Consider the following 25,444-nt stretch of genomic DNA (forward strand, 5'->3'; position numbering starts at 1 on the left):
TTGTTTAATGAGTAATCGCAATGACAAATTAGAATGTAATTTCGCAAGCCAGCAAGCAGTGGTCGGGCATTCCATTTGCACGTTATGTGTTGTGTGCTTTTCAATGGAGTTTCAAATGGTTTGAACATTATGATTTATGTACACAATGAAGAGAACTGCAACATAGAAAGTGCCATAAATCCAAATCAGAGGCAAACGAGTTTTAACAAAAAAAAAAAAAAAAAAAGAACAGTACTCGCTGTAATAGATACGAGCTACCTGAAATAAACGAAATCTATAATGCGATTGTGGTTGCTTGGGCGCTTATGGTTCCATCATCATAGTAGTAGGTAGGTAGTGTTCGATTTTAATTGTCCTACTGTGGTATACATCTTTCTCTCTCTCTCTCTTTCTCTCTCTTTTTTCTGTTTCTTTCTCACTCTATCTCTCTCTTCTTTATTTATCCTTCGATATTTGTGCTTTGTTTAAGTTTCTGTGGCAGTTTCAATAAATAAGTTTGATTCGTTTAGTATACAATATATCCTAACGGCTATTGCAAAAGATTAATTATACGAATACAATAAAGTCAGGTCTTCCCATCGATTGATTCTCATTCAGGTCGTCCTCATATAGCAAGGAAAACCCATCCGATTAGGTGGTACAATAAAGCCTATGAAACGCGGCATAACGACGCAGGTCGTTATGCCAAAGTAAGAAGAAAATAATAATAACCAGATAACAAGTTCTTAAACTGATTGTTTCGCCTTGAGGGAGGTGGAGCAAACACTCTGAATATTGAATGTTACAAATCTATCGTCACATCACCCCTAATACTTGCGAACATCGTGGATAGCTTGTGGCTTACGCTTAGCAATTCAATCGCAATACAACATTGCAAGAAACATCGATCGGGATCGATATGTCTCCGCCGCTACACTGTTCGACTTTGTGATTTTTTGTGTTGCAATTGCATTTTATACATTTTGTGTCCATCCTTAACTATATAAAAATCGTTATAAAAACACATTACCTATACCAACTACAGGTGAAAAGAATCCGGGCTGCCGGGTTCGTTCGATAGGTTCGTGATCGTTTCGTACAAATCCTGATACCTCGCGCAGCGATTTGTAAGGATCGTAGTATCGGATCATTCTTTTCCAAAAGGAAGTTGCGCTTCGTTAACAATAATATGGCAGTTTTCATCCATTGTTTTTCTTTTAACGAGAGAAAAGAAATAAACACATCAATCAATTTGTTACTAGTAAATACATTGACTACACGCATTGGTGCACCTCATTACAATAAGCCTTATGTGTAGCAAGGCAGTTTCGTACGGTATTGTAAGTAGGTACGGCTACTAGTAAAGATTGCTTTTTTATCATTTTTGTTTTGTTTTGTTATAAGAAAATAGAAGAACAGATTTGACCGGTTTTGATCGGAAGTTCGATTTTGGCAGTGGGCTCGTAATACTACACCAAACATAGGATGGCAGTAATCCTGCCACTTGAGATTCGTGCATCCGTGGTTGTACAGAGTCGGGTCTGAAATACAAGCTGTTCACGTTGCTTTCTTTACAAATCAAATCTGAGTACGTTTATCATCAATTTTACTAAATAGTTAACGTAAATATTTTTCTTCACCCGTTTAGGGTGGTTTGGTTTGACTGTTATTTTATTTTTGTTTATCACTATTGAGTATTTTCGGGTATAATTGCTTATGGGAGATTTGATTCGACCGGTGCTCATGTTTTGTATTAAATATTCTAGTCAACTCATTCATTTTCAAACACAACAGACTCAACAGCGAGAACATTTTAAAAGTTCTCCTTTATTATGCCATTCGGGTTAGAGAGATTTTGCAGTAATGTTTTGCTCTCTTTCATGCACGAATATTTTGTTTGCCAGTTTTTAGTAATTTTCAATGTTTTATGACTTTTTTTTATAACTTTTCTTCTTTGTTGTTTTTACAGTTTTACAGGGAATGAAAAGGAACGTAATAGTCCACTAAAAAGCCGTTTACACTTTTGAATGTTTAATATTGCACCGAATCGATCGAAAGGTCAAAGGTCGGTCCAATGAACTTGAAGATAGAGGCTAACGTGGTCCGACCAGCATATTGATAAATGTATGGCAATAGGTTGATGAGGCAGTGAAACGCCTCAATCAGAATAAATGACGCCGAGAGAGGTTAGGATGAAACGAGACTACTATTAAGCTAAGCTAAGTGATTAGTGGAGAACCGATCTTTCCGGTGTAGCGGTATTCACACTAGCAGATTCTACTTTGCTGCTTGTGTTTGTTAGTCAGTGGACAGACAATGGGTCCTTAAAACAGAACTTAAATTCGCTGTCGCGCGATCGACTGCTGGCGTTAGTGGGCGGTTCTCGGTGGAACCGTTTCTCGGTCCTGGCCAGATAGAACGACCGGGAATCGGTTCAGACCGTCCAAGAGCACAGCTGATGCACTATGACCGCTGACCAGTTGGACGTGTTTCGTGTTCGTTTTGGCACATGTTCAAGGCATCGTTAGCTCGAAGCTGTTACGTTAATGGGAGAGAGGAAAATTTAGAAGCACACACACACTCACACGCAAACACGAATACACACGTTCACACATATACACAAGCAAACAGTTCCATATAAAATAAATGTGTGTGCGAACTACGCTCCACGTTACGGACGGTACAAGAACGGGAACGGGATGTGCTCTACCGCTAGACGTGGCTTGCTAGGTACATCAACCGCAGGAAAGAGACGGCCACTAGCACACAGATAACACGGAAGATCGTTGTATATTGGTGGTATGGTCGTGATCGCTGAAAACACCAGTCCTTAAACACTAACACTGTAAGGTCATGGGTTTCAAAACTCTCGTCCTTGAGGTTGTAGGATGGCTCCCTAGCTCCTCAGCGGTGCGTTCTACATTAGCTCCAGATACAGATTGGTACTTCGTGACACAGAGCAACTTCCACAGTAGCCACCACATAGTGCCCGAACCTTTTGATACGGCGGTTGCAGCTACGGAAACAGCATAAAAAAAGATATTTAATAACGATAACGTTGACCGTTGCGTTGGAGCAACCCTTTGCCGTTTTGGTTCGATTTCTTACCGGCACCAGGAACTTTATGACCGCGTGGACACCAGACTTTTCCCACGAAGTGTGGGGTCGAATGCGAAACGGTGTGCCCTTGAGATTGATCGCAAAGTCACCCTGCGGACAACGGCCCGTATTGCTATAGCAGTCACCGGCCGATCCGAACGGCTGCTTCTTGCCGGAGCTGTTCGTGAACCGGAAGTCGTTCGTGTGCACCTGCAGCGTCGACAGGTTGATGCGGATCTTGCGGTAATGCGTCGCACCGTAGCTAATGCTCGAGTCCGCCCAATCGCGTTGCGAGTTTTCACACTTGTTCGCATCGGCCGCTCGTCGATTGATGTAGATGGCATAGTTTTCCGTGGGACCTATGGTAGCAGTAGATCACATTGTATAAGAAGCATTACCAGCAGCATGTCAAACCAATCGGTGTGTACTTACCGGCGGGCAGGGAGAGATATTCGGTCGGCGTTTCCGACGCCATACCGTGGCAGTAGATCTTAGCCTTCGTCCCATTGAGGTGCATCATGTACTCGCCGTCCGTTTTATGCTTGCGCCACGCATCCTTGCAATTGCGGTAGACGGGTTCGTGATGGCGGTTGCGCAACGCTGTGCGGCATCCCGGTGGTTTCTGGCAGGATGCAGTCTTGCTCGGCCGTGTGCTCTCCGAGCAGCGGTTCGACTCGACCTTCATCTTTTCGTCGTAGCACTTAACGGTGCGATTCTGCTTACCCTTACAGTTGCACTATAATACGAATGAGGAGGATGAATGCAAGACAGGTAGATGTGGTGAGTGAGTGCCGTGCATGTTTGAGGCGCTAGTACTGTTGCGATACGGATGGTAGAGTGGATCTCTGGAGTGGTCCAGCTACGTTCAGCGTGCCGGATCTTGCTGATTTTTTTGAGTCTTTTGAGCGTTTTGATCGTGGAACACATATAAGGTGTATACGACAAGTGTAGTAGAGGGCAAGGTGATAGAAAACTAGACACAAATTCTGCTCGTAGCATTAGCAGAAAGATGGATACGTTCTAAGAGACTGCAGCTTGCGATATTCATCTTCTGTCTGTCGTCTCTTGAGCGACTGTGAATTGTTATACTTTTATTACACTGAGCTTTCGATCCTCAACCCAAACTAGCGCACAACGCACTTTGGAAGCGGCCGCTAAGGATGAGGATGGACATTGTTAGTACCAGAGCGGAAGCAAATGGACGAAATTGTTGTTTGGAATGTGTATGTTTGCAATAGAAGCATGGCAGTGGCAGCTGAGTAACGTGTTTTTCCTTTTCAAAAAGTGGTGGACACTTATTCCATTAAAACATTATTGGATCGGTACAGAAAAAACTATAAGTCACATGTGTCCCGCAGAAAAGTTACAGGCGATGGGTAAATATTTGTTTGAGGAAATCAGCATCTTCTGAATTCCTTCAAGTGTTTTGGAAAATTTGAGAACTTTGCTTTGAAAACAAACGCCAACCCAAAAAATAAAACGTAATTCGTGAGGTACAGAGATCATACTTAGAAGTGAAGTGATTGCACCGAATGGCGCATACCAATACTCGACACATACTTTGTTCGGCTTCGAAATTCTCCAGCGGCAGTGAGTGAGCGCTTCGCAGACCTTCGTATTCGGGGGTTTCAGCATCGCGTTGCAGGCTTTCGGCATGATCGTACGGCCATTGGTGCAGGTCACATTTCGCACTGTTCTACCGGTGCCGCACCCAACCGAACACTGTGCGTCGTTCACGCCCAATTCACGCACGTGGTTTAATGATTATTGGGGGCAAGAATTAGTTTCGACGGAGGGTTTTGTGGTTCGGTGGGTTTGCCACCATGGGAAAAAGTGTAGGAAGTTGGTTTTTTGTAGGGGGTGTAGATAGGTGTACATGTTGGGGATTTTGTTGCGTCCAATCGGTGTGAGATTGAGTGTAATGTCGGAAAGGGAATATTCAAAGCGAGTGTGTAATTTTAAGGGCATGTGTGTGTGATGGGAGTCGAACAAAAATACAAATAAAACATAACAATGGGTGGGTGGGGTGGAAAGTGTGACCAATGCATTTCAGATGGTTGGCATCACCGGAATAGCGTGGATGGCGATGGTGAGCACGGTGTGTGGTCGGTGGGTTGGTTGGTTGGTTGGTTGGTTCGGGTGTTGGTGTACACAGAGATGGTGAGACATGACAGATAGTAACGGGTAGGAAGACAAAATAATACGATCGTTAGAAGGATGGTATAAGTACTGCAAGAGAATCGCTAAGAAAATCGTTAATTATCGTTTATAAAGATAAGGAGGTGGTAGGCGTAACGTGTACCGCGTAACGAATGCAAAGATTATTTGAACTATTTTAACACTTTAGTATATCGATTTAAAATGGTAAACAAAACTACAATCAAGAGATTGATGTAGCTTTTTTTGTTTACTTTTCTTCTTCTTTGGCACAACAACCGTTGTCGGTCAAGGCCTGCCTGTACCCACTAGTGAAGTGAGCTTGGCTTTCAGTGACTTATTGTTACCATTGAAGGATAGTCAGTCCTACGTATGGGATCACGGTCTATTCGGGACTTGAACCCATGACGGGCATGTTATTGAGTCGTTCGAGTTGACGACTGTACCACCAGACCGGCCCAAACTTTTTGTTTACTTTATATAGAAAAAATAAGATTTCAAATTAGTTTAATTTAACTTTTTATGTTTAAAATATGATGCAATCGTTACGCGTAACACTACTATAGAGCGAGGCAAAGCCAAAGCTCCACATAGCGGCTGTGATCCAGCAGAATGGATAGTTTATAGAAAGGGAAGTTTTATCAATCAAAACATAGAAAGGTGGTGTGGTGGGATGTTTATGGACACAAGTAAAGTTAACATAGCTACGCTGCGCACCTCAGACCAGTTCCCGGGAACCCAGCGGAACGGGCACGGTTTGCTACACTTTTTCTTCAGCTTGGCTGGCGTCGGCATTCTAGCGTTGGCACAGTACTTCGGGTCGACTTTGCGCCCAGTTCTGAGCGGATGCGGATTGTCGATCGACTTGGGATACAGCCGCTTGCAGATGACATTCGGCTTGCGGCGACCCTCGGCATCGCAAGATCCGGCGCACTGCACCGCGAGCAGGGCAGAAAGATGCGCACGACAAAGACGAGCGGCGTCCACGGCAGAACACGGACCAAAAGCGTTGGCGGATGGAGATGGTGGCGGCGGCAGCGGTGGCGATGGCGGCGATGATGGTGAAGAGATGATCGTGGCAAGTGTTGATATTGACATTGGCGTTATATGTACGGGTACACGGATTTTATGTTTATGAATCGCGTGTTGGCACACAGAGATGAAGGACGGCGATGGGAGGGCGAATTGTGTAATGTGGTTTTGATATTGTTGTTGTAGTTGTGGTGGTGGTTGTTGTTTTGTTGTTGTTGTTTTTGTAATAATAGCCGAAGTTATGTGTATGCGTATGAATGAGAAGACAAAAGAAAACGAGAAAACACGATCCACGAGGATATGATGAGACATATTTCAGAAAAGGAGAAAGAAAGAAAAAGAAAGAAACAATTGCATCGTTAATACACGATTTTCACAAATATGTACATCAGAAAACAGACATCAAGCTAACAAAGCAATCATCTGGCAATTAGTTACACTCTACTGTAAGGTAAACTATAAAGTAGTTTTAAAGGAAAAGTACGAAAATGACGAAAATAGAATAAAATAAGTACAAAACAAAAAAGAAAACATAAGAGAACTAAAGAAAAATTAAAAAAAAAGATCTACAAAACTGTAGCAAATACAAGATAAAAAACAAAACAGAAAAACTTAAACTAAACTAATAAAATGAGATAACGATAGATAAACAAGGGAAAAAAGAACAAGAAGATCATTGGAACGATATTTACGGTGACTCTCCATTTAAAGCTACAACACGATTCGACAGCGGGCGGTTTCAATTCGGTCGAGCATTGGTCGCTTTCTTTGCCACGGTGATCCTGACACAGGACCTGACGGGAGCGTATGCATTCGTCATTACACTAAAAGAGAAAACACAGTCAAAATAGATTGAGCCACCCATCTTGCGTTCTATGGAGTGGTGTGAACGAGGATTGCATGTGGGTATAACGTGTAGTGTAGTATTAAATCGATAGGGGTTTACGAAAAAAAAAACATTGTGGATAGGAAAATGCAGGAAAAACGAATGCACTACTGAGTCATTTTCCATATAGTATTCCAATAAATGCATTTCATGCGCATTGTAGAAAAAAGGTATTCAAATCTTAGATGTATTTTTTGTTCATTTTCTGCGTATACACAATGTTCAAGATGAGAGAAAATCTGTATATAGTACAAATTGTTAAAGTAATATGGGCATGCGTGCATAACTCTTATTACTTGAGATCATGACAGATCTTAGAAATGACGCATAGTTCGTGTGAAAGGATTGTAGTAAAAGTAGTGCCAATTATCATTGACGATCACCACCCTCAGCCAAGGAAGCAGAATAAATGTAAATTTGCAAATGTGTGGTGGATGTAGTTCAGCAATCGCTAAAGTGTGTATTTAACATTTCGTGGAAGAGTGTTAGGTGGTGTGTATTGGTTGAATGTGACAGTGATTGCAAGCGACACATCAGAACATTTGCTGAAGCCGGAAGCAAGATTATAAACCTAAATTTTATTACAAAATCCATAGGACAGAAATATACAACATGTGCTCTTACGCAATATGTATTTTATGAATATAGACAGCTTGTTGTAGTGTAGGTACGTGGTATGAGATGTATAAAGTAGCGTATAGTGGAAATATTTAATGAAAAGCACACTGGTGCAGGTATTTGACAATTTAAAAAGAAAACAAGCCACAAAAGCATACTGCTGCAGCATCGCGGTTGTTCGATGAGCTAAGAGATCGAGCACTGTTTCCTACCAGATGGGAAGGGCCTGGTGGGTGTGTCTGGTGCAGTATTGTATGTATGTAAGCAGTGTGATTCCTTCGCTCCTACCTCTTGGCAAAATATACTCGCTTAGGATGGAAAACATTGGACGTGGTTTGCTGAATCCGACGAATAGATGTGGGACGGATGGACGATCGGGGATGTTTGGGGCGATCGTTGTGCACTTACCTTGCTCCAGGTACCGAAGTTCCAGGAAGGACAGCGAACGTTGGCGCAATTGATCTGAGTCACCGGCTTGGGATGGGGACAGTACCGCTCATCCAATGTCTGGCCCGTTTCGGACAGGCAGCGCACCAGGCGCTTTTTAAAACCGCCGTCACATTCGGCACTGCAGTTGGAATAGCTATAGGCACGCCACTGCCCGCGCGGCACAGGGCTTGGCTCTGCAGTCGGTTGGTAGTTGACGTTTTTCATGCTCTGGTTTGGCTGTACGTCGTTCCGAAAGGATGAGTATTGGGTGTTAGGCATTGGCTACGAATAATGGTGACACCGGTTGGGAAGATAGATAGACAAAGGAAGGGGAAATTTTGAGTCGAATTACATGGATCTGGTTGTACTTCGGTGGTTCCGGTACTGAACGGTTTTTTTAAATCAATAACAAAGCATAAGGATGTACTGTTGAAAACAATGCAAATATACGCCTCTATTTGTGTGCATTTAACGCACAAATGACTGACAGTAGTGTGTTATAATATATTCACAAATTTCATTCTCGTTTATCAGTGGCAAAGAATGAAAAATATAGAAAATATGTGTTGTAAAATGGTACAGTTTCAATGAAGGGAAACAAAAAGAAGACATTTAACGTAAACATTGATAAACAAACATACATTGAATAGGAACATTGAGAAACAAAAGCGAAAGCTACACAATATCTGACAACCGATTGTAGAGAACCAGCCGACAAAAGATTTGGACCGAACATGTACTATTGTTGTGAGTGGGAGAAGAGGAGGAGGAGATCGCTATGGGTTAGAAGGGAAGCTACCAAAACACATACACACACACAAACCTTTTGATCGCAGGGCGGCATGGTACAGGTCATTACGTCCGGTGCAGGACGGGCCCCGCACAAGGCAGCATTGACGCTTACATTTTTAAGCATACATTGCAGAGCGTACGCACGTTGGCCTTCGCCACAGGTAACGGAACACTGCACGGGAAGCGGGACGCGTAGGAGGTTGAAAGGTAAAAAAAAATTGGGCACATCAAAATAAGTATCAATGATATGTGGGATCATTGATTGAAAGGGTATATACTAATGCATGCAACTAACGACTAAATAAGCACACTATATACAATGTAGCTGGTGAGGAATCCAACAAGCAAGACTAATAAGGAGCCTAAAAGCTTTAATTAAAAATGGCAATCACGGTAACGTATGAGCATAATGTTTGTCGTTCAAATGTTTTTGGTATGCATCTATGCTTAACATTATCAATAATGACAAAATAAGATCGACGATCGTTTATTAACACGTTCAGCCCGTCGCAGATTTTCATCAATTATCCGTTCCGCAAGCATCACCAACTAAATGTTTGTTGAATGACAGTTGAATTTGAGCTAAATATGCATGTAGCGATTTCTTGGTTGCGTTATTTTCAACTCTTCCCTGTTCTTCAATACTTTAAGGGCAATGGGATTTTCGTCAATCGCAATAATTCTTAGAACACGATTATTCTACCGGTGCACCGCTGCAATTTATGTATGTAGAGTACAGTGGTTTGCAATGATTGTTGTTTCCTCAGCAATAGACTAATGTGAAAGACTAAGTAAAAGACTAACTAATGCCCGCAGGCACGGGGCATACGAAAAAGTTCACTAGCGGTCTATAAGGACCGCCAAAGGGCTGAACGTGTTAAAAATTTCATTATTAGCTGTGCAAAAGGATGATCACACTAATATTAAGCATATTTTAAATTCGTTATAAAAGCATGCAACAAAACAACAAAGAGAATCTTGATAATAGCAGGGAGTCCAACTGGTCCCTTGATGAAGGAAATATTTACAAACGCACGCTGTCCCAATATAGTAAGGGGTTTAGAATAAAGCATAAAAGTGCGCCTAAAGGTAGGCAATAAAACGCTTAAACATGTGGAACTGGAAATAGGATGACAAATAATACACGGGAAGGTGAAACATATAGCTACCGGGGTAAGTTCTCCTTTAACCCATCTCGCGCAATCCGCCTGGTCCGCATCGCAAGATCGTACAGTAATCTTTTGCTCCCTGAATTCACAGTACGCATCTTGGATCGGAAATCCGTTCGGTTCGGAGAGACACTTGGCTGTACGGTTCTGAGTACGATCGGAGCAGGAGCACTGCACGCCGTACCGTGACGATGGATAAATAAGGTGTGCCGATACGCGAGGATGCAAGGACGATACAGGACGATACACAGTGAACCATTACAGGGAGAGACAGACACACAGACATGAACATAGAGTACGGTGGGGTACGTCACAGGACATGGAACCATAACGTAACGTAACAAAACATGAAAGGGCGTCCATTTTTCACCCGACAGCAGACAAGGCACATCCCAAGCGTTGGTTGAAAACAGGGCCAGCACCCGAAAGGTTGAAGGTTCACAGTACGTTCGGTGGACAATTCACAAGTAGAGAAAGCGAGAAAGAAAGAAATGAAGAACGAGAAAGAAACCCGATCAGTAAACGTTGTACGGCGGGGTCGATATTCACCGGGTGGTAGTAGAGCTTGCTTGTAACCTTATTCCATTGAGAGTACAGCCAGGTCGCGTTCATGCAGGGACCCATGCACGTTTCCCGGATGTTGACCGGTTTCGTTGAGCCGTAGCACATTGCATCGTCCACGTGCTCCTTGCGTTGCGTCTGCGAGTACGATCGGACGCATTTGTACTCGATCTTCTTGGTGCCCTCGCCGCACGCACTGGAACATTCCGTACGGCCGGGCTCCCAACTGTACAAATAAAATCGCAAGCGCTCATTAGACGGGTCTCACCCTGTACGGGACAGTGTGGCGACTTACTAGAAATGACATTCCGTGTTGCATGACTCGAACTCGTCCTGCGGTTTGACCGATTGGTTGCAATAGTCCGGCGACACTTGCTGCTGCGCCTCGGCGTCGACACAGATGGCCGTACGACGCTTCTTACCCGTGCACTGCTGGTCGCACTCCGTCCACGGCGCCAACTCCCATCGGTAGGGTGATTCCGGCGTCGGTGCAACCGTGGGCTGCAACCGGTGGACACTGTTGCCACTGTAGTGCGAATGATGCGTATGGTGAGGATGATCGTAGGGATCAGGTTCGACTTTCGAATATATCGCGTTGGAGAGCGTATTTCCGAACGGGTGTACTGGAACCATGTAGCTGTAGTCTACGAAGCCTTTGAGTAGCTCGACGTGCTTTTTGTGGACAACTCGCACCGTTAGCTTTTCCTTGAGCGGTCGCCCAAAGGTGGATGTGATGCGTTCTTCGGAACTGGTGACAGTGTATTCTAGCCGCACGCCAGCAAACAATCGGTGCCTGCTCGTGTGCGGTGTGAGATGTTTCGGGTCGTTAAAGATGATTTCGTTGCCGCTCATTACACCTACACCAAAAAACCCAAATGGAACAGAACATGTTAAGAATGGAAGCATGATAAGAATGGGCACAGAAATGCCGATCGTCGATGAATCTTACTCAAATAGCATGCATCCTTCATGTAGCCCGTGTTGATGATGTTAATGCTGGTGGCTCCTTCCGGTATGCGGAACTCCATTGTTTTGCGTACGTTGTTTTGCTTGCCTAAATGAAGACGTCCGGTGACCGGTCGGCAGGTAGAGTTGTCCCCTCTGCACACACCGCATTGGTCGAGCTTGGCGTCCGAGTTGAGCACATAATCGCATCCCGCCTTGCGACACTGCCCGTTAATGCACATATCGAAGCTGTCCTCGGGAAACGTGCACGGTGTGCCATCAATCACCTTTTCCTTCAGCATAAAGTACAGACTCTTGTCCTGCACGCGGCACAGCAGCTTGCACTGGTCCGCCACCGGTGTGCCATACTTAGGCGTCCATCGTACATTCGGTTCCAGCGAAGGTACGTCAAAGTTCTGGCCGTCCATCTCGTGGCACTGCTCTTCGCGGAAGTTGTACCGCCAGCTCGGGCAGGGTTGTGTGTTACAGGGCCGATACTCGATGCGTAATCCGGTGCAGAATTTGCCCCCGTTTTTTGGCTTGGGCGAGTCGCACTCGCGGGTGCGCGCCTGTATGCCGCCACCGCAGGTTCGCGAGCATTCGTTGAATCTGACAGGAAGCAAAGGATAAAATGGTATTAAACTTGAATCCCCTGTGCGTGGGTGCAGGATCGCTGCACAGCGCGCTACTTACGAACTCCACGCACTCCAGCCACCGTTCTGCGGTTTCAGCGCTGTCCGGTCGATCGGTACACACTGGCCTTTCTGGCACCAGTGTCCCTCCTGACACTCGGTACCGTCCGCCCAGGGCATGTGTTGCGTTTTGCAGCCGGACATCTCGTTCTCCCAGCTGCACCAAAGCCGTGCGCACGGCGGCATGTAGGAGCAGATTTTTGATCCATTGCCAAACACCAGCTCGCACTGCTTGTCGTTGGTGAACTTTTCTCCCGCCAGCATCGAGTCCATACTGCCGGACGTCATCAGATCAAGCGAAGGGTGGTTCAGCATGCAGTTATCTGGATGTTTTCTGTGCGGTACAACGATGTACGGGCGAATGAAATTGACCAAAAGAAGAATAAATTGGTAAAACGTGCAAAATAAAAACGGTTCAGAGTTTTGGTGGGGAACAGAAACGAAACAAAACAACTAGCGGGTTTATGCAAATTTCGACCTTTTTCGATCCCGTTCCACTGATTTTAATCGATGGACATTATATCGTTTAGTTAAACTATTTTGCCTCCGTGCACAAGCGACAGCTAACTGCCGCGCCCAAGCAATCTTCTTGTAGTTGGGGTAGATTTGTTTTATTGCAAGGATGTATTCAAACCCGTATAGAATAATAAAACCGAAGCAATCAAATGTACTGTCGGCTTGTGCAGAAGAGAGGGTTGTGTATAGTTTCACGTTCATCAACCCCATAGAATAGCATTCAATTTGTTCTTGCCTAGAATCATGTGATCGTAACCGATCGAAAGTAGCAGCAAGTCGTTAAAGCACATAGACGTACAGCTACAGATACAGCTTCAATAACCAGATCCAGATCACTACCGGGACTTATTATCATTCTGAGTCGTCTGGATGGGCAGCAGACTTATTTTATTGCGCTCGTCTGGCGATCGCTCCACCACCCAATGAAACCAATGAGAATATTTGATTGAGGTCGTAAACATGCATCTCGCCAACGGTGTCGGGATGGCAAAAAGGGTGTCGGGATTTGGAATATTTATGACATTATGCACGCGGATTGTGCAACCGATAAGCGTCCTGGCCGTGGACATGTAAAAAGACCGTGTCCTAGGTCGGGACGCGTGCTGTGTGCTACTGACGCACCGAAATTGTGTATGCACGGTCGTGCGACGAAGGAAATCGTTAATATGTGATTGACCGTTTCGCGATCGCATTTTTGCGATGCAGTCGACCGGTGAGCATGAGTGCCTTCGGTCTGGACTGCACTGACTTGGGCAGGATTCGTAGCAGCGTAATTGCAGTAGACACTGCGGCCGGCTGGTCAATTAAACCCGGTTGCTGCGGACTTGTGGGTCGTCGCGCGGTAGGACGTTGACCACACGACGTTAAGATGACACGAGCGGGCGATGTAACGATAGGGCTGTTCTCTGGTGAAGGGATGATTTGCACATCACAGCGCAAAGATGGTTTGATGGCGATGAATGCTAAACGGTTTCTTTGACGACAATGCGATACGCGGTTGCATTGTCTCTCGCGGTCTAGGTGATGCGGTTATGGAAGGGATTAGAAAGTGTTGATTGCACATCGCAGGGAATTAGCATGAAAAATTACTCCGCGAACTAATCAACCAGTGGTATTCGAAAGGAGTTGTGAGGAATGGCTCGCTGCTGTCGTGCAGGGCTTACACCTGGGAGATTAATGATCACACCGGGGTTTATAGGACACGCTGAGTCTAATACTATGCGAAATGTGTCTTATAAAACTATATAAAAATGTTGCCCGCATGTTGCTTCATAGGATAGAATTTATTTGAATTCACCTCTTTACTCGGGAACGTTCACTAAATAACCACAATGTTACAATATTACAGAATAAAAATTGTAATAAATGATAGACAATATTGGTTGAGCTGGTATACAGCATACAATCAATAGCTTGTTGCACGATTATTCCTCCACTCATATGTTCAAATAATATCGTTCCCCACAAGTATGGCAGTCAAAAATGCCGCTTGCAGTTTAATAATGACTCGTTGGGATTTGCTGTGTCCCGGAGGAATATCTTACCCTTCATTACACTGCCGGTTGATGAAGTCATTCTTCGCCTAATATGGGGCGGTCTTATACTGGCCAATCGATATGATCGGAAGGTATGTTTTCTTGTCCTGCTAAAGGACCTTTTTATTTACCTTTGGGGTATTTTTTATTTTTGGGGAAAACGAAGTAAATTAAACCTAACCTGTGCAGTGGTGAACAAAAAATGGTCTCGGAAATTAAACGCGCTGCATGATTGCTGAGTTGCACAGCGACATCCCCCCTCCCCCTCCGTGACTCACACCAATCCAAACGCCAAATTGGGATGTAAACCGATGCTCTTCCCTTTTTCGAAAGCCCAGAGGCCAAGGCATATGCTGCCTTGCCTTATCCAACGAACCGACACATCCATACACATACACACACACATCCATTCCTGCCTGTATAAAACATTGACATGAAAGTGGCCCGACAGTGATGCAGCGGTTTATTTTGGTAGGAAGCAAAAAAAAATCTGCCGAATGTGTTTGCTGTTGTTGCAGTTTGGCTACAGTTCGTGAGTTAGTCTAACAAGTGGAATACGCCTGCAGTCGGTGTCAGGGAAGGAAAGGCGATTGCAACGTACAAAGACAGCTTAACAAGGCACTCCAGGGTGGTATGGCTTTGTGGTGCACTTAAAAGTTGTTAAAATAACTGTCCAAAGTATCTGCAAAATGCGACGGACTGATCATTCCGTGCCTCTGTGGCAGGCAGGTAGAGCCAAAAAGAAATGGCCCCACTAATTGGGTGAAAGATGTATGAAAAGCAAAGGTTTTGCGTTATGTGGACCAGTTTTGTGGCCGTGATAGCAACATTTTTGGCAGGATTTAACATTCATTCGCGCCCACCACACACCGGTGACTCAATCTCAAGGAAAGCTAAAAACAAGCGAAACAAAAAATAAAATCAACCCGCTATGTTTCAGGTTTTTAGTGTCTGGTAATCCCTACAGGTCTGCACAGCTCACCGAATAAGCGGATTGTCCGTATCGTTGCGCCTTTGGCTGGAACACCTTTATCTGTCATCACGATGTAATACCTTTTTATCTAAGCTCCTCGGTTTGCCCCTTTCCTTCATTTTCAGACCAAGTTAAGGAGGTGCTCTCGGTAACAATAAGTAACAACACTCGGAACATTACACCTTGGGGTTTCTACGGCTATATGGACTTTTAATCCCATTTCGTCGGTTGCCTTTGGTGAGCGCCGGTACTTACTTCATGGTAATTGATATGCGCTTTGTACGGATTTAACGGCATGTGATCGGGATGGAATTCGGAGGAATGTGATCATGAGTGATTTATATAAATCATATAAATATAAATGCCACTCGAGTGACCAACAGCAGGTAGAACAGTGTAATAGCTTCGAGGGAGAGTTTTAGTATATTGCAGTTCAGAGAAAATAATTAAATTGCAGCTGACACGACCAGCAGTCAAAATAGCGCACAGGATGAGATATATTTCATTTAAATCGCTTGTTGTGACAGCATGTCACGCTTAGAATGTACCAATAGCTCCCGAAAAAAGTGCTAAGCACATATCCATAAGCACATTTTCAGAAAACATGTTCCCTTTACTCTCTTCTGCTTGAACTTGCATATTAATGTGTTGAAAATATGTACAGCACGCACGTTGTTTACGGGCGTAAATCAAACTCTCTTTCCATCCGCCAACTGCAGCCAAGTTGAAGATTTCAACGGATAAAGATGACTTCCTTTTACGTGCCGTTTGGCCGTTCGGTGTCGGCATCCTTGCTGGTGAGCGCGTTGAATTGCGTAAGGAAAGGTGATTTATCTTGCCACTGGCTGCCGGCCTTTCGCATTCCACTCTTTGAAGAGGGGATGAGGAAGGTTTGCAGCGCGTAGGTTACACTTCGCCATCCCTGATTGCACCGGACAACCAGGCGATACAATTGCATACACATAATTCATCCTGCCGCTGGAGAGGCAAAAAAAACAAACTGCTTCAATCAATTTTAGTTGTCGACGTCCGACGGTGCCGGGATTTGCTTCACTCTCTTTGAAGCCGACATTTTACCCAACCCGTGTTTCCGTTAAAAAATCGCACCGAGATTGTTTTGATCGGTGCTGATCAATTATTTGATTAGTAGTAAAATATGAGGCGGTGTATGCTACTGCAATATTTTTGGGAAAGGGCAAAGGGAAAGGGGTAGTTAAGTTTGTGTTTTCTGTGGTGTGCAAATTTCGAGAGAAGACATTTTGTAGATTTACGAGGGCAACACATATTTATACAAAAATAAAGAAATTAAAGATAAAGTTCGTTGTATTTTTGTAAATAAATTCTTATAATAACACTCTTAACTTTGATGTGAAGCCGTATATGAACAAAAAGTAAAAAATGGTAGTTTAGAGTGTCTAAGAATTAAGAGTATTTAATTGTCTAACACTATAAAATAAACAAAAAATTTAATCATATAAGTTATGTCGTGAAAATCGCTATTTCGTATAAAATACGTAGTAAAAAAATAATATATTTTTTTCAAATATGTAGCTAGCAAGGGCTATTATAAAAATACATTGCTGCCGACTGAAGCAAGTGGGCAAAAAGTGGTCCAAGAACAAAACAATTGACATAAATCAAATGTTTCATGTTTTGCCCCGTTTCCTCATAACTTTAGCAGAGATGAAACGCTCTTGAGACCACCCTGTCAAATAAGTGCAGCATTGTTGAAGAAGAAGCAGAAGGGTGCTTTTGTTTTTGGTCAGAATTTTTATTGATATTCTTTGCTTTATTCTCGATGCAGTTAACTTTCACTTTGCGAGCGAAACAGGGAGAAGAATATACGACATGCTTACAGCATTATGTAGCACGCTCATGCAAGTGCATAGTTGACCGCCCAGGAAGGTGCATATTGTCAGCATTATGTTGCTTGTCGTTGGTGAACATAACAGCGGTGAAAGCATGAGCCGGGGAGTTCAACACTATCGTTCAGTATTTGCCGAGGGGCATTGGGAAGGGTGGCAAGAATCGAAATTGACAACAATGTGCCGCATGTTTTGTATCTTCTCCGTACATGCTGGGCACGATGAATGATGGGAGCGCTTCACAAAATCACAGAAAGGAAAATAATGAACTCACATACACCAACAAAAAATGCTATGCTGGTGCTTATGGAGAGCATATATTTATGCTAAAGATATATTCAATGCATTTATTGCGTTTTATTATTATTCCCGTTATGTACTGGGTGGTCCAGGCTGGCAGGCGTGCTCAATGCACCTACGGTATAGCATAGATTAGAGTGCAATGTTATGCGACTCACGCTTATTTTTATTTTTTGGACTTTGTAACAGAAGACAAATAAGAAGTTAAACCATCATACCTAATTTCTGTTTCAAAAACCTAAATACCAACAAAATGCAAAGTGAAAAGAAAACCATGATGATTTTCGTCTTTCAATGTGAACATTAATTCATCATTATTATGTTCACTTCTTTTCGTACCCGTCGATAAACGACAACCGTGATCCAACGTCTCAGAAATAGAAAGGAAACTGTAGACAAGATTCGCTCGGCGGGGTTTTGTTTTATTTGCTAGCGTCGTCGGGTGGTCATCGATTTCAACGGTAAATTAATTTCATTAATTATCGACCGATCATAAAACGACTCCAGGCACGTGGGTTCGAGTGCGTGTAGGCTTTCGACCCTTCCTCGGTGTCGCAACCGCCTCGAAGCTCATGTGGATTTTTGGCCAATAGAAAGGGAACTCCGGAGGGATTGCATAAAAATGGAAACCGTGCGTGTGTGGCAGCGGTGGCAATCATTTACTAATAAGAAAAAGCCAACCGAAGAATCGTTTTAGGATGAGGGCCTTACTGCGTCTGTGTGGGTCTGAACGATTAATGATCCTGCTCGACCGGCACGCACTCGATCGCGTTTGGTGGCGTTGGTGGGCCACCAGTGTGTGACGTTTGATTGCCGATGAGTTTTTCGATATCATAATTTATAACACAGCAATGCTGATAGAAGATGGAGGTATGTTGACGTCATTCAACAAATTATGGTCAATAAAGATAAATACAAAAAATACTGCTTCTTGCGTTAAACATCGACAAGGCTTCGGGGTTTAGGAAGGCGGGGAAATTTACTTACTCAAAGTACTCGCTAAGAATCTGTCGCGAACAATTAGACCACTGCCATGGATGAGTGTTATGGTCGATCGTACGTGACATAATACGATTGTTTCCGGATGAGTCGCCCCGATACCGTTGACACCGGTGGTCGTCATCGTGAGGCATTCCTAAGCTGTGTGGGGGAATTGTAAGTAAGCGAAGAAAAAACATGTAATAGAGAAAGAGTGTGAGTCAGCAAGGTACAAAATCAATAGAATCAGACTGATAAATAGTTTGGCAGGATACAAACATGGACTCAATAGTTTACTTAACATTTACTGAGTAGCCAAACAAGGATTGTAGCAGTGCCTCGAGATTGTAGATGGGTTCGGACCATTTCAAACCCGTTGTCTTGCAAATTGCAATGAATGTTTCGATTGTGCCGCTTTGTTTTTGTGTTTGTTGCCATAAGCAAAATTACATCGGAACACCATATATAACCAGATTATTACAGCTGTTGTCAAGGTGTAAACCTATGTAAATTAGCACTTCGAATTGCTTGCCAAGGGAGTGCACGTTGAAATCATGTTTAGGTTCATGTACACCAAATCCACTGTACTGTACTACCAAATCCAGCACCATGCCTGCAGGAATTGATTGAATACAGAGTTTGCAGTGACAACTACAACGAAATTATATACCATATACATGTTTAACTCAACAAAAAATTCTTGTATAGTAAGAAATGCTATATATATCTGCAATCTCCATTTTTTACCAACTACTTTGCAGGTGCCCATACAGATCGCTAAAAGCCGTCCTGGGCTTAACACGAGAATCAATCATAGAGTTTATTATAACTGAACGTTACATTGTGTGCACGCCCTGACGCTTAATTAATGGCTTACTTCTGTCTGGCGGTCGAGTTGTCGGTAGTGACGCTGGCTGACACTAACGCCTCATAAAGAAAACGGGAGGCTCACCTCGTTCATAAACCACGCGCCACGAATGACAGTAGCAGAACAAAAGGCTATAAAAATGATCTTCCGCAAAACGTGTTCACCCTAATCGTGTAAACGACCAGCCACCACTACAATACGTTCATTTGTCTCGAAACACTTGGAGCATCTACACGACGCTCAACAATTGGCCATTGAGCGTGCGGTGCCGCCAAGGGCCCTCAGTTACCGCTACCGAGCGCGATCCAATTTGTTTGTACGATCTTAATGTGGCCCTGTAGTTCTCCTGTTGCTGCTTGATCTTCTCCGTGGTGCTTGTTGGCGTTCATGGTGGTATTTAATAAATTTTATTGTGCATTCTATTTATCACTTTTCATCCTTGTTTTTTTCGTCCGATGATTAATGCGGACGGGAGCTTGGGAGTGTTCAAGCCGCTGGTGGACTCTCGGTCTAAGCACTCTGCATCGCCGCCACAAACGTACCAACCCATTAATCATGTGCCGTGTCTAGGAAGTAAGTAATGTGCAATCTTCTCTTACCATACCTGCACGGGGCGCATAAAATCGGATTACTGCACCGAGAAGAGGGCTAGGTACGCACGATGAGTAATTGGCTCGTGGTACGCGGATTGTCCAGTTTAGCTGTACTGGTCCATGAAGTTCAAGTCGTGCACTCCCGTGGCAAGCAATAAAAATAAATGAAACAAAAACAAAACAAACCTTACCCAACCCGGCGATACTTACACGTGGCCAAGTTCATGAGCGATGGTAAAAGATGCCGACAGCCCGTTATCCTGCACGATGGCGCACGCCGTATCCCGGCAGATCGTGCCCAGCTCTGCCAGCCCGAGCGTGTCGCAGTTATTCTCGGCCGGATTGCGACAGATTTGTTCACGGGTCAGTAACAGTGCAACGTCATGATGGATGTTTGTCGATTGCTTAAACCGGCAAAAATCTTGCAGCATATCGGAAGCAGACACCCCTGTCATTGGCGGAAGAAAAAAAAAATGTGTTTAAGAAAAAAAATTAGGCGATGAAACCCAAGCTTTATTCAAGCGTTCGATAGTTATGTTGAAAAGTCCCATGTGAAATACTATATTAAATAACAAATGTATTTCAAACTGGATGACGCCATTTGAAAAATAAATGGCTGTGACGGGAAATAAATAAATACATAAAAAACTCAATAAATAACTCAGAAATTAGTAGTTAAGTTAGTAAGTGAATGAGCAAGTGAATGTGGTAGTATCTTTGTAAGTTAGTAAGCATGTTATTATGTAGGTAAGTAAATAGAAATGTAACTACAATTGTCTATTCAATAGGAAAGTAGAAAGTAAGGAAACAATAAAATAAGACATTAGGAAAGTAAGAAAGCAATGAAGTTAGGAAGTAAGAATGTAAACAAGTAAGTAAGAAATCAAGTAAGTAAGTAAGTAACATAGCATACGATAAACACGTATGCCAAAGAATTATTAGAATTCATATTGTTAGAAAGAACGCCGGTCTGATGGTACAGTCGTCAACTCGTACGACTTAACAACATTCCCTTCATGGGTTCAAGCCCCGAATAGACCGTGCCTCCATACAAAGGACCCATTATCCTGCTTTGTGTAACCAGTAAAAGTCAGTAAAAGTTAAGCTCTTTAGTGGTACAGGCCTGGCCTTGACCAACAGCGGTTGTTATGCCAAAATGAAGAGGAAGAAAGGAAAATCTCAATGTAAGCATGCGAATAAATTTTAGTTGAAACAACTTCATTCAAAGTTGGAATGTTCCTATGCAGTGCCAATTCAGCAAATAGGATTCAATAGCTTTATTAATTATAGAGAACTCGTAATCTATTTGCTAAACGACTCTTTGTGTTCAGTCCCTAGCTTAGACACGATGGTGCAATGCTGCAATAAATGTTAAGCCAGCAACAGGGTCCTGCACCCGGCTGGGGTCTCGAGATTAGATTTGCAACAAACTTGAATACTTGTTACGCTATCGCCAGGGCAGTGGGTGTGGAAAGGGGGGGAGAGGATTTTCGCACAAACGCATGCGCAGCTGGTTTATTGATTCTCTTTCAGTAAAACAATATTCATCTTCTAAGCGTGTGCCACTAACTTCCAACTAACGACGGGTTGGCGGAGTCGTCGATGGCGCAAATGCATTGCTCAAATTCTCGCACACCACAGGGACAAAGGCGTACAACAGGCAGTCCGAGCTAGCCAGCAGGATAGTTTGTTTAACGCAGCGGCGTACACAAGATAAATTTTGCAAAAAAAAAAAAAAACATTCCGTTGCACAGCAGTTACTGGGGGTACGTAAACGTTTCGTATACTGCAGCTGCTAATGCAGCCGATGTAACACGCAGCAACATTCTAACGGACTCTAGACAAATGTTTACAAGAGTTGTCCCATTTGTCATCGGGACTGGTAATAGAGTTTTCACATGGGGGCCCCCATGCACCGCTGATTGTCAGCCCGATGCTTGCTGGCGGTATCGTTGTCACCCTAACTCCTACACACGTGCCGGTTCAGCCATGGAGCGGCGAGCCGTTGTTTCAGGGCAAAAGTGGTTAAAGCGTGCTTGAGGATAGGCAAAAAAGGATTATTTTCTTCATGTCGTCATTTTGTTTCGTTGTGTTTATAAAACATGCTGGTTATACTATATCGGTTGGATTGGAGACTTTGTGTTTGACGAGAATGGCATGATGGAGAAGAAGGACAAGAAGAAACATCTTTCGTGGGAAATCGTACGATTTGGAATGTAGACAAAGACCGAGATGAAGAAAAGAAATTTTGATGTCTAATAAAAAAGCAAACCTCAAGCCTTTAAGGAACACAACAAGAAAAAAAAAGCAAAAAAAAACACGATGTGCATAGCGTTCTTACCTTCTAGGCCCTTCTTTGCGGCGGTCGTTTGTGCATCAAGGTCGTGATGAATATAAGATATATGGGTCACCGCTATTTTCATCGAAGATCCTATGCTAGCGTCAGCATACACACTGGAAACCTTTTTGAGGGAGCAAAATAAACCAAAAAGATGTGAAGAAACTTGAGCATCCGCCTGAGTGTGAAGCTATGGAAGAATACTACCATGCAGGTAAGACACAGCAGGAAATCGTGAGTAAAACAAAACAAATCCTTTATAAAACAAAATAGAAAAAAAAACACCATCTCGCCTCAAATTGCTGCCGCAATAACCGTAGCATAATTTATGACGCGCGAGATTAAGCAATTTCGATAGGTAGAACGTTCGCAACGGTACAGCAACTGGTGCAGCACGATTTGCAGCTGCATAGAGCTGTTTATTTATGGTTTCGCTACCAGCGGGTATGTATCCGCATGCAGTAGCGCGTAATTTGTAGCACATTCCTGGTAGAACAATTCAATTTCTGAACCTAGGTGGCAATTGCGATAAGGAACTGCATTGAACGCTCGCGGCAAGTCCAATCGATGGTATCGATCTTTACGTTTATGGCAATGGTCCGTAAAAACTAGAGGAATTCGCATTTAAGATATCTTGTACTGATTGCAACGGACGAGAGAAGGTAAAAACATTTAAAGTGTTTCTGCAGTTCGATAGGTATAGCATTACTTAAATGAAAAATGATCGATGTGATCGTAATCAGCAAAGATGAATTACCTGTGTAGTGTTGTTCATATTTCAAATCAATTTACACGACACACAAATTGAACAATTTATTGATTGAATTATGCGATTAGCATCTATAAGGTTGCAATTAGGACAAAATACACTGATCTTCACGTTCACTTTGTGCGAGTAACATACCTCCGAGAAAATAGAAAATAGCTTGTAATATAGTGTAACGAATGGTTACATGATTACGAGTAAAATATGCATGAAAAAATACCTATCCAAATATAGAGCGCTGTTCTATGATGTAAGAGCCACAAGAAATTGTGCACTATCCACATACAACAATACTTACAATGGACATCAGCGTTAGAACGTAGGTTTTGAGGTTTGTTTCGTGATATCGCTGCATTTGGTTATCGACCACCACCAGCACCTCGACCGTGTAATCGTTGTTGGCGAAATGTTCCGGACTGCGCCGTCTTCGACTATGCCGACTGAAGTAATTGCTATCCGTTGGTTCTGAACCTAATGACCGATCAGCTGGAAAAAAGCAAAGAATGTCATAAAACATTAATTGAAGCGAATTGCAACAGCAACATATAAAAAAATAAACGCTTGTACAAGTAGAATACAAATATGTTGAGCCATGTTTGACATATTTAGATAAGATGAAGATAACGATAAGATAGATCAAAACAGAGAATTAATAAAACAATATTTCAAATTATGGTGGACAATAGTAAGTTAACGCGAGCGCTTTAAGTAATGAAAGTGAACATATTTAACTGTGCGTTGTGTTTATTATCGGGTTCGGTTTATTATTGTTTATTTTTTAACGTATCCAATCCACACCGTACCGATTATGGTTATGCTCAATCAATTGATGTGGCCCTACTAACCACATACTGGAGCTCATTGAATGGAACAGTAAAAAAACTACGTCGAATTCCCCACACCTTCCTATCCATCAAAACGTTTTTTTTGCTTTACCCTTTTTGTTTGTGTCTCAACACGAGCCAAGTGGCTCTCTTTAAAATTAAAATATTATGCTAATCAAATTAATGATTTCTAATGCTTAGCACCTCCGACACCTGCGCCAGTGCACCGACTGGAAGACTGACCGAGTAGTGAACGCTTAGGAGGTACCGAAGAAAAAACAAAACACACCATGAAAAGCTGTCCGCCTCCTGTCGCGGTGATTTGGAACAAAAACGATGCAAAGCAGCCCGGCTTTTACCGGTCGGTCAAGCAACCTGTCTTGCCGGTCGATCATTTTTCCACTCCAACCAAGCCTCCAAGGGTCACTTTAGTCACCGACGATTAGTCTCGATGACGCAGAGACTTGCCTTATTTTGTTAGATAATTTGTTGTTGGCCAGACCGGACGGTTGAAGGAGTGTTGAAGTAGCTTTTGGTGCATGGGGCAGGCCGCACCGGCACGGAGCGTCCTGCAGTGTCCTGCGAAGCCGATGGAAGTGCAGCGTGCGGGCAATCGGGCGGTTCGATGCCACTTTACAGCGAATTCAACTTCACTGTCAGCTCGGTGGAGTGCCGATTTGTTCCAGCCGTCGAGTTGGTGCGTTTGATAGATATTTATGAGTGCGTGTTGATTTTGTCACTTGTGCACACCTGGTTGGTTAGATGGTGGAGCTAGTGGTGAAGGCGGTAAGCACTGTTTGGACGGACTGCACCAACTAACTCACTGTCAGCCAGTCGGTCAATTTGCCAAACCGGCTTGTCAATCAGTGCTCTCGGTTTGAAGCCACGAGGCGTACGTAGCGGCTCGTTCCGCGTGCGCCAGCGAGTCTACCATGGCGCGCTTTGTTGCATTGGTTTTAACATTCCATCGCGTTTGGAATCCTGTGGTGCGCTCCGGGCATAGATGCGTTGCGCAAGACGCGTGAGGGTTGATTTGTTCGGTGAACGATTAGTCACCTGTCCGTGTGACACTGCGGCAGCATTTCATATATACCCTTTACAGTCGATTATGTCTGCGGTTTGTACTTAAGGTCCGTTGGTGCATCCTTGGAATCGATGAAGAAACAAAAAGCGTGCGCATGCAGGTGTTAGCTATGGTAGCCATTTACGACTAATGATGAAATGCAAGTCGATTTATGACCGTCTTTAACGCTTGCCGCTGTTGTAAGCATGGCTGTAAAGGATTTTAAATATATAATGGTGTGTTTCATTGTTAACTGTAAGAACCCACATTTTGATAAAACTTTAAAAAACTGGCACACAAAAAATTTCCCCTTTCACTGCACGGGCCAAAATCCAACAACGCATAAACGTTACGTTTTAGGTTTGTCAAGCGATCGGTCGCAGCACATGCCGTGATAGTGCGTGCTATTATAAATCGCGCTAATTGGTAACACAGTCGTTGATACGCCAAGCTCGCGCCTTCTCCT

General features: G+C 43.5%; 1 protein-coding gene across 9 annotated transcripts in view; it reads right to left on the reverse strand.

The window, feature by feature from the left end:
• Nucleotides 1–1,185: 1,185 nt before the first annotated feature.
• Nucleotides 1,186–25,444, reverse strand: part of LOC121591113 (A disintegrin and metalloproteinase with thrombospondin motifs 9) — a 150,621-nt gene continuing 126,362 nt past the window's right edge. For 3 of the 9 annotated variants that reach the window (XM_041911498.1, XM_041911497.1, XM_041911504.1), the window contains 17 exons: nt 23,390–23,577; nt 22,329–22,449; nt 20,198–20,435; nt 18,536–18,688; nt 12,361–12,693; nt 11,672–12,276; nt 11,018–11,579; nt 10,738–10,948; nt 10,162–10,332; nt 9,024–9,164; nt 8,180–8,482; nt 6,960–7,091; nt 5,953–6,168; nt 4,639–4,800; nt 3,511–3,814; nt 3,088–3,437; nt 1,186–2,995 (listed from right to left, as the gene is read on the reverse strand). In XM_041911498.1, the coding sequence (XP_041767432.1) occupies nt 2,897–2,995; nt 3,088–3,437; nt 3,511–3,814; nt 4,639–4,800; nt 5,953–6,168; nt 6,960–7,091; nt 8,180–8,482; nt 9,024–9,164; nt 10,162–10,332; nt 10,738–10,948; nt 11,018–11,579; nt 11,672–12,276; nt 12,361–12,693; nt 18,536–18,688; nt 20,198–20,435; nt 22,329–22,449; nt 23,390–23,577 (4,289 nt within the window). In that variant the 3' untranslated portion in view covers nt 1,186–2,896. Of the gene's footprint in view, nt 2,996–3,087; nt 3,438–3,510; nt 3,815–4,638; nt 4,801–5,952; nt 6,169–6,959; nt 7,092–8,179; nt 8,483–9,023; nt 9,165–10,161; nt 10,333–10,710; nt 10,949–11,017; nt 11,580–11,671; nt 12,277–12,360; nt 12,694–18,535; nt 18,689–20,197; nt 20,436–22,328; nt 22,450–23,389; nt 23,578–25,444 lie in introns of all 9 variants that reach the window. The other 6 variants (XM_041911499.1, XM_041911500.1, XM_041911501.1 and 3 more) reach the window with 6 other exon arrangements.

The sequence above is a fragment of the Anopheles merus genome, chromosome 2R (assembly GCF_017562075.2).
Source record: "Anopheles merus strain MAF chromosome 2R, AmerM5.1, whole genome shotgun sequence".
Lineage (NCBI taxonomy): Eukaryota > Metazoa > Arthropoda > Insecta > Diptera > Culicidae > Anopheles > Anopheles merus.